Raw genomic sequence first — 9,992 nt, forward strand, 5'->3', positions numbered from 1 at the left:
TGATGTCATTTTATATACATTTTTTTCTATCTTTGTTTTTTTGGTCAAACATTTTTTTCTATCTTAATTCTACATAAATTTATTAATCAATTATATAAGTGTTATTTTAAGAGGCAAATACAAAAAAAAAAAAGATGATTATTACTTAATTTTCTTTTCATTTTAAACCACAATTTTTTTTGGGGTGGAAGGGGGATTTTAAACCTTAGTGCGTATGATATGAGTTATGGCAATAACTTTGAATGTTGGGCCATCAAATCAAATTGTTTCATTCATCAAACCACTGTAATTACCATGACATAAAGCACTTGCAAAAGACCAAATTTTTTATTTCAAGGTTTGTAGTGACGAAATCAGAATACGCCATAATAACAAGGGAACTTCTATAGTGCTAATAGCAAAAATAAGCATGTGATGATTTTTTTGTGTGTCACTATAGAAATGCAACGCGTGACTATTGATCTCATTGATTGTTACTGAGTAACTAATGAACTAAGTTTCCGTTCTTTGTTTGAAAGAAAGTCTCATTTCTTGCAGTTAGTTATTAAGTATAATTATATGTTTAATTAAATGAGGTATTTGAGCTATTAGTTAAACAAGAAAATGAATATAAAATATATGTAGTGTACTAAAAAAAGTTACAAAAGCTTACTTTATTATTTGATAAATGAGGCTAGCATATATTGGAATATAATTGTGGAAAAATTTGAATTTTAGTAAATACATATAGAGTATATATATAAGACAAAATTGATTGATAATATTTATTAAATACTAATTACCTCAATTAACTAAGTTTTTTTTTCCAAAAAAAGTTAGAACTTAGAAGTGAACTTCAAATCTATAACTTCTATCTTAGTATGGAAAAAGTATATCATTTGAGTTATAATTCGTTAACATTAACTAAGTTATTATTGAGTTAAATTAGGGAATCCATTTTTTAGCCAAAAAATATTTTTTATTTAAAATATTAAATATTAAATTTCAAATTTTAGAGTAAAGTATATTTTTTGTCCTTAAAATTTGCTAAACCTTTTAAAATTATACTATTTTATTTTGTTTCAGAATTTTTCGATTTACATCAAATATATCACTGATGATTAATTTGTCAAAAAACTTAAAAAACCAATTCAGCAACAATTTTACAAGAAGTGTATCCTCCTTAAAACAAGAGTTAAAAAATAATTTTATAATAAAATAATTAATATTAACTATTTAAAAATTTATTTTTTATATTTTTTTTATTATTATGTAAAAAAATAATTACAACTGAATAACAAACACATTTAAAAATAGCTAATATTAAATAATCTACATAAATGAAAAGACATATATTTAAATTCAAATCTGAATAAATTAAGTCACCAAAAAAATATGAATAAATTAAATATAATATTCTAATTTTATTCTTGAACAGAGACTTTTTTTTTAAACCCTAAATTTAACTTTTTTATTATAATTGTTTATTATATTATTCTAATATATAAATAACATTTTTCTAACACTACAATTTTTTTTCCTACTTATGATTATATTCATATTCATGTGTGTAATTTATTTATATATTATATACCATGCAGTTCAGTCATTGTTAAACAAAAAAGAACCCTTTATTATTATTTAGTTAATTAAATAAATATTACCAACCAATTCTATCTTACATATAGATATATAGCTAATAATAAGATTCGAAATTTTTTATAATTATATTCTACTATATACGTGAACAAATAATAAAGCAAATTTTTGTAATATATTTTTGGTACAATACATGATTTTTATATTAATTTTTTTATTACCACTACAACTTCTTATTAAATTTTTAATATGGTCCAAATATTTCATTTAGTTAATCACATGATTAACCTATAAAGAATGAGAGACTATCTTTTAAACAAGAAATGGGAACATAACCTACTAACTATTCCGTGTTCCGTAAGACCGTAATAATGAGTGAGATTAATAGCCACGTGTTATATTTTCAGAGGGACACATAAGGACATCATCACATGCTTATTTTTGCTATCAGCACCATAGAAGTTCCCTAATAACAAATGATCTACTAACCCTTTTATGATCGAAATAAATTCCCTCGGCTAATATGAGACCATTTGGATGAACTTTTAAAAAAAAAATTAGTTATTTTCTTAAAAGATTTTTTAAGAAAATAAAAATATTTTTATATTTAAATATTTTATATAAAAAAATTATTTATTAATTATATTTGAGTATAATAATATAAAAATATTTTTTATTTATTTATTATGTAAAAATTTTTTTTAAGAATTTAAAAAAAGATATAAATTATAGTTTCTCAAAAAAAAATATTTTTTAAATTTTTCTAATATTTTTATTTTTACTATTAAAAATTTGCCAAACACTTAAAAAAAAAAAGATTTTTTTCATCAAAAAAGATATTTTTCTATCAATTTAATGACACTCAAATAAGCACATGGTCTAATAGTTATCTTATTAATTGTTGAAATGATGAAGTAATAAAGGAAGCTCAAATGTGTAAGAAAAAAAGCTCAAATATGGAATTCATGTATAATATATAATTTGAATAATTACACTTCTACTATACAAGAAATGCTTTTTTCTTATATGTAAAATATATAACTTTGGTGTATATATATTGTGTATACATATATTGTTTATACATACATATTGAATAATTATTAAACATCATTTACAAATTACAACTCAACCTTATGTTTTTCTTTTTTCTCCACCATTCTTAGTTAATGAGTTCCTCTTTTGCTGACACTCTTACTTCTTGGGTGGAACCTACCAAAACTACTGAGATTTTTCACATTATTAACAGATTGACTACTAATTACTGAAAATGATTGTTCAGAATCTCTTTTGGGCAAACTCAAATCACTGATTTTGTTGTTGTTATTATTATTATGTAATTTCAACTTCTCAACACCATTATTTGGTGTGACAGCTTCACAAGCCAAGTCCATAGGCTTATCTGAATCAACAAGAAAATCTTCTAATGTTGCAAGGGACTTTAATTGTTGTCCAAGTGATTCAATTGTTTTCCTGCACTCAGAAAATCTACTAGCTGCCAATGCAAGCTCCTTCTCCTGCAACAACAAAAAGAAAGATTCCAAATATAAAGAGAAATGTTTTTGTATGCTTATTTCTCATTCTAGATCGAGCGAGCCGACACACACGTCTCTACCATTAGACAGGGTGCAAGGCCTATCTAATGATAAAAGAGTGTGTGTCAGCTCGGTATATAAGGAGAGAAAATGCTACAATACTCCAAACTTGAATCTTCTTATGCTACAAGCCAAGTTCCTTTTTTTCACTAACATAACTATCTTAATTCTCATCTCAAAAATATATCTGCAAGTATCATTAACTTTTGAAGTCTCAAATTTCTATCTAGTCTAAAAATTTAGCTTTCAACCAACAGTATTCATCATAGAAAACAATATGTTCTGCATAAAAAAAAGGCTTAAATTATTGAGTTCCAATATTGTGTAAACTAGAAACTTACCTGTCTTAACTGTATCTCACTGCTAACACCTTCGCCGTGCGGTATCTCGGCGTCTCGATTGAGTCCACCTTCATACTTCATAATCAATATCTCTTTCTCCAACTTCTCACACTTAGCCAAATTCTCCATAGACAAAGCTCTCTCTTTTTCAGACATTGCTCTCTCCTTTTCAATCTCTTCCTCTAATTTCTCATACTTGGACAAATTCTCAGCAGACAAAGCTCTCTCTTTTACAATCTCTTCCTCCAATTTCTCATACTTGGCCAAATTCTCAGCAGACAAAGCTCTTTCTTTTTCAATCTCATCCTCCAGTTTCTCATACTTGGACAAATTCTCAGCAGACAAAGCTCTCTCTTTTTCAATCTCTTCCACCAATTTTTCATGCTTGGCCAAATTCTCAGCAGATAAAGCTCTCTCCTTTTCAATCTCTTCATCCAATGAATTTATTTTTGAAATCAATTCTTGCACCTCAGTTTCAGCAACCTTCAGTTTTGACTCAGCCATCTCATTCTTCTCTTGGCTTGCTTTTAGTTCTTCACATGCTTCTTCATGTGATTTTTTCACAAGGTCTAACTGAGTTTCAAGCTCTTCTACCTTAAACTCTGCTTCCTTTATTCGATTCTCTGACACCACGAGCTGCTTCTGGCACTCAATTAAACTTGTCTCTAACTCAAGCTTATGTGATTCCACTATCTCTAGCTTCTTTTCCAATTCAGCATTCTTTTGAACCAATGCTTCCACTCCAGATTTCATTGAACTATGCTCAACATTGGGCCGGTTCGACGAATGTCCTACAACAATAAAACCACTTCCACTTTCTGTATCTGGCATTGCAGCTAGCCTTTCCATTTCAAGGAAATCATCCATCAAATTGATCTCAGTTGAAGGTACCATAAGATTCTTTCCAGCAGAGTTTTTTAACTGCTCAACTTCTGCAATTATAGCCCACGAATCAGAATGGCTCGGCTCATGTTCGTTTGTTTCCCAAGCGCCTAATTTGCGCATATCGGTTTCAACTGCCATTAGTCTCTCTCCACTATCTGAAGTGCTATCTGTTAAAGACTCTACATAGATTGAAGAAGCAGTCATAGACCTTTGATCATTGGCAGATAAGTTTTTTCGAGCTATGGCCTTAAGTCTTCGGCACTCAGCTTCAAGCTTAGCAACCTTCTTTATACTCTCCAAATGTTGTTTGCTTGCTGCTTCAGCAGCTTGTGTACTCAAATCCCTCTCAGTTAATCTGAGTTCTAGTTCTTCGAGCCGAGAATGAAGCTCGGCTTTAAGAGTTGAATTTTCTTCCTCCACATCCTCAAGCCTCTGCTGAAGTTGAGTCTCAATCTCAGACTTCTCGGATTCCCCTCCGTACGGAGCAACTTCATGGATCTTCTTCTTCTCTTGATCTTCTCTAGCTTGTCTAAGCTGCCTCATACACTCCTTGAGTGCTCCATCAAGGTGACTAACTCGGTCTTCAAGAACCGAGTTATTCTGCTTTGCATCATCAAGTTGTTTCTTCAAACTTGACAATTGATTTTCTGCTTTCTCCCACCCTAAAGAAAATCAGAAAGCAGCACATCTTAATAGTCATTTTAGATTTTCCAAAATAGGGAGAATTATAATTTCTTGATAGACAATGAGAACAAACAAATACCTGAGACAGCTTCTTCAGCAACTTTGGCATGTTGCTGTACCAATTCTTCTTTTGTACTAATCTCTAAGAGAGCAGAAGATAATCTTTCTGTTAGAATCTTCACATCAGATATTTCTTCTTCATTTGGCTCAACCTTAGACATGACTTCTGCTGATTGATTCATTTGTGTGCCATATACCTTTAAGTCAGAAGAGAACAAGGTTACAAAAAGAAGAACTACTACTATTACTACTACTCCATTATGATCTTGTACTTGTAGCATTCTTAATTCAACTACCCTTTTGCAATAAGAATATTGTTCTATACTATTGAGTGTTAAAGCCTGAAAATGCTACAAAACTAACTACACCAACTATATAATCACACAATGATAGCACACAACTGAAAAGGTAGTACCTGATCATCAGAGAATCGTTCCGAATGAGGCGATTGTGATCCAGAGCTCTCTGTTTCGCCGGGACTTTTCTTTCGCCATAGCCAACTCCTTCTGTCCATCTACAATCTGTGCAAACCAAGGCCCTTAATTGTATCACAACACCATGAATGTCACAAAAATTCAAAACTCTTATTATGCAGGGGGCAAAATCAATTGAAGAGTTGATTGGTTTGGCAAATTATGTAAGCAAAGATGAAAGTGGGAACTAACTGTTTAAGGAGAAGTAACTTGAAAAGAAGATACAAGTTTGTTATGAGTCTTTGCTTAGAATACACGTTCCAGTTCAAATTCCCATCTACCTCCATTTTTAAAAGGAGTTTATCTCTATATGGATCAATGGTCAATTCAGAATGAATTAAAAAAAAAGATGGAAACTTTGCAAGACCCTTTTGAAAAGTACTTGTGAAATAGAAAGAGACTATTCCTTAACCCTCAAAAGACTCTATAACTAACAAACAAATCTTGCTATTTACACTACCAAACACACCCCAAATTCACGCCATGGAAGAGAGAGGAAGAGAGAGAAGGGCTTATCTATGCAAAATTGAGAATCTACATGTGTGAGAGATCTGAAACAGTAATAGGAAATTAAACATCATGGCTGAGAGTTTGAGAGAGAAGCAGTGTTATCTATCTAGAAAGTAAGAAGGTTAAGGTTGATCATTGTGTGTGATTGTGGAGAGATAATTAAGAGTAGTAGGACCATGAAGATCAAGGTTTGTTGTGAGTGACACACAGCAAAAAGTGGATGATGATTCTCAGAAACTGGTGGTCTCCACAGAAAACAAAATGAAAGAAGAAAGTTCACTCACCACTATTGTTTCGGGCTAAAATTTTTACGGAAAAGTATAGGTTGACAATAAACAAAGTAAACAAAGGATAGGTTAGATGTTCAATTTATTAGATGTATAGATAGTTATTCTAATATGAAAATTTGGATGGGTAATTTAGAATGTAGTGTATTTTTACTCTATTTGACCAATTTTAAAATTTATTGTTCACATTATTTATAAAAGCCATTGTTTATTTAATAAAGTCCAATTTTTATATATGAATAATTTTAATGTGAAAAATATTTAATCATTTTACCGTTTTAAACCATTGTGATAGTAATACAAAACATCATTTTGTAATAAAAAAAATTAATTATAAAAGAATAGAACGTAACTAATATTTTGTTAAAAAATATTATTTTAATTGTAAAACATAAAACGTCAGTGACATTTTGTAAATGATCATAGCAATGTTTAACATAAATAATTTCACACCTAATAATACAATATAAAAAAAATATGAAAAAATTTAAATATTTTTTATTTTAAAAATTATAAATATTTTTATATTTTTAATTAACCAATAATTAATGTGTTTTCGAATTAAAAAATTTAAAATTTTTTTTTTCTATTTGTTTACTTTGTTTCAATGTTAAATTTAAGTGAGATTATATTATAGGTATAACTATTTACTATCAGTTTTAAATTAAAAAAAAATATCATGACTGTCAGATTTTTTATAATTAAAAAATTTAGAATTAAATTTTTGTTATTTTTTCGGATGAAAAAAAAACTACATAAAAGTTCAAACAAATTCATGAAATATCACTTTTTTTTTTTTTACTTTGCGGTGGTTTCTGTTTTTGTCATTTTGTTGTTGTGGTGTTATGGTGCGATAATTGTGGTGTGGTGTGTTGTGTTGGGTGTACTCTCTTTGCTATAGTTAGTTTATTATGCTTATGGCGGCGGCATTTAATGAAATCTCAAGTCTCAACCACCAATTCACTCACCTTATATATAACTAGTTATTAGGTACCGAAAATTTATTTGAAACAGGAATTTATATATGAGACAGGGGAAAGTGATGAATTTCGCTGCATTGGAATAGCAAGGTGCAATAATAATATATAGAGGAGGTACTAGAATCGTTATATGAAGAGAGAGAAATCCACGACCAAACAGAAAGGATGTCATAGTTCTTAAATGATATGGTCTTTTTAGACTATTTTCAATAAAAAAATCATCTCAATTTTTATTTATAGTCTACTTATTATAAAAAATAACTCTACGTTAATTTTTATGTCATAAACAATAAATAAAGTAGTATTTAAACTCTGTTTGATAACAAAAATACAGAATAATAAACAAAGATATAAAGACATAATAATATATAGACATAGATATACACAAATTTTTTTATTGTATTTAATAACAATATACACAACAATACACTAATTTACATTCACATCAACATAACAAATTTACCCTCAACAGTAATACCATTATCACCACTATTATAAACATCTATAATTACCACCATCATCTATAACCATCATTAATACCAATATCAGATTCATCATCATCATTTACAAATAATTAACAAAAGAATTGTGATAAATTTCTTAGCAATAATAATTTATTTATCTCAAAAAAATGAGAGAAAGAGACAAAAAAATAATTACAGTGACAATAAACCAAAATTAAAAAAAATAAAGAGATTGAGAGATTGTGCTGACGACAATAGAAAGATAGAAAAAGACAGTAGCAAGGATAGAAGAAGATAATAGCGACTGCGAGTAACTAGAAGGCGAATAGGCATGGTGCTGCGAGTATTCCTATGTTGGGAGGGGTGGGCGCTGCGAGATGCTAGGTCGCGAGAGGTGGATAATGATGACACTGTGAGTTGCTGGGTCGCGAAAGGTGGACGATGACAGCGCTGCGACGACGCCGCGACTTGCTATCTCGTTACGGCTAGACGGCGACGCCACTGCGATTTTGCTGTTATGTGAGAACTGCATGGCGACAACGCTGCGACTGTTGTAGTAGTAGGCAATAGATCTGGATGAGTAGCAAAGAGTGGAGGCAGTGACAGTGGTAGAAAAAAGAGTGATGGAAGGAAGAGGGTAGTGACAGAAGAAGATGAAGGAGGGAAGAGGGATGAAGGAGGGACACAACAATAGAAGAAGGAGGAGGATGGAGGAAGAAGAAGGGAAGAGGAAGAAAGTACCTAAGTGTTGAAAGGTTTTTGGCTTTCTGGAGTTAGAAACTCAGAATGAAGAAGATAATGGAAAAAAAGGGGGTTAGGGTCAAGGAACATAATTGGTATTTCAAAAAAAAAAGGATAGAAATGTAAAATTTTGTGTCTAATCAATTGTGTCTCAATGTCTCTACTCGAGTGAGAGACACTAAAAAGTAAAAACATGTATTTCATGTACACTTGTGTGTCACCGTGTCCATTAAAAATTTGTGACTTAACAAACAAACGATGGACATGTACCACCGTATCTATCTCTTTGGTATACATGGACACCAACCAAATGCACGCTTAGTTAACAAGACACATACATAGAGATATAGACACAATAGTACATGTTCATTGTTTATTTGTTGAGATATAAATTTTATATGGATACAAAGAGACACAGAAACACACAAATATATAAAATTTGTGTATTGCAGTAGGAGGTGGAATCGTGGAACACAAACTTTAGACATAGACATAATCTTCTTTATATTTATTTTTCAATTATACCTTTTCAGATCTTTTTCCTCTTTCTGGCATCAAAAAGACCTTTTTCCTTTTTTTTTTTTCTATTTCTCGCCTCTCTTCCTACCACCATTCTAAATCACCTCCGTCAGATCTTCTCTTCCTTTTTTTCTTCTCACCCAAACTACCACTATACTCACTTCTTTTCCTTCCTTTCTGCTACCCAAACAACTGCTGCTCTCTTTCTTTACTCTTTTTCTTTCTCTTTTTCTTTGTTCTATGGCTATTTCATCATTGTCGTCGTTGTTCTCTGCCGTTGTTGTCTCCAGATTTGTCTTTTTTTCTCTCCCTCTTTGAGTCTTGAGTCTGTCATTGCTGCCTCTCTCTCTTCATTGTCTTCAAATCCGCCATAGCCTCCTCTTTTCCTTTGTCTATTCGAGTTCGCTATTGCCACCTCTCTTCCGTTTACTCTCTACACACTCTTCTGTCATATTTGTTTCAGTTTTTTTTTTTAAAAAAAATTTAAGAGTTGTTGAATTGATTATTAAGTAGAATTTTTACTGTTATTAATGGATGATTTGGTTGTTGAAATTATTGAAATTTTTTATTATTTGAATTATTTAATTTTTATCATCAATAGTGATAGATGAGAAAAATAGGTGGTGATAGATGAAAAATTTAGGTGGTGGTTGTGAAGATAAATGATGAGGGTATTGACTTTTTAGTATTTTTTTTGTCTTGTATATTTATTTTGCCAAACATAAAATATGTACATATATATTTTGTATCTATGTCTTCTAAATTTATGTCTTAGTGTCTTTGTCTCTTGGTATACACTACCAAATGTAGCCTAAAAACTCAAAAAATTTCTCTTTTTTTTTATTAGGAGGAACTAACTTTAGTCTCTATGGTAGTAT

General features: G+C 30.3%; 1 protein-coding gene across 3 annotated transcripts; it reads right to left on the reverse strand.

Moving 5' to 3' along the window:
* Positions 1 to 2,581: 2,581 nt before the first annotated feature.
* On the reverse strand, positions 2,582 to 6,409 carry LOC107463223 (filament-like plant protein 3). Of its 3 annotated transcripts, none has more exons than XM_052252797.1 (5): positions 6,083 to 6,409; positions 5,556 to 5,661; positions 5,160 to 5,337; positions 3,512 to 5,058; positions 2,582 to 3,092 (listed from the first exon to the last, which is right to left on the reverse strand). In XM_052252797.1, the coding sequence occupies exons 2-5, from the start codon at positions 5,652 to 5,654 to the stop codon at positions 2,742 to 2,744; spliced, it is 2,175 nt and encodes a 724-aa protein (XP_052108757.1). In that variant the 5' UTR covers positions 5,655 to 5,661; positions 6,083 to 6,409; the 3' UTR covers positions 2,582 to 2,741. The 3 variants fall into 3 exon arrangements, with proteins under 3 accessions (XP_052108757.1, XP_020985531.1, XP_015937467.1); XM_021129872.2 differs by having other exon boundaries at positions 5,806 to 6,409; XM_016081981.3 differs by having other exon boundaries at positions 5,556 to 6,409.
* Between the last annotated feature and the right edge of the window lie 3,583 nt (positions 6,410 to 9,992).

Source organism: Arachis duranensis, chromosome 8, assembly GCF_000817695.3.
Source record: "Arachis duranensis cultivar V14167 chromosome 8, aradu.V14167.gnm2.J7QH, whole genome shotgun sequence".
Taxonomy (NCBI): domain Eukaryota; kingdom Viridiplantae; phylum Streptophyta; class Magnoliopsida; order Fabales; family Fabaceae; genus Arachis; species Arachis duranensis.

Excerpts from the sequence above, each read along its gene's own strand:
- LOC107463223 (XM_052252797.1), bottom strand. The coding sequence starts at position 5,654 with ATGGACAGAAGGAGTTGGCTATGGCGAAAGAAAAGTCCCGGCGAAACA. Across the intron at positions 5,338-5,555 it reads AACGATTCTCTGATGATCAG|GTATATGGCACACAAATGAA; the intron begins GTACTACCTTTT and ends TCTGACTTAAAG. Across the intron at positions 3,093-3,511 it reads GTGAGATACAGTTAAGACAG|GAGAAGGAGCTTGCATTGGC; the intron begins GTAAGTTTCTAG and ends TTGTTGTTGCAG.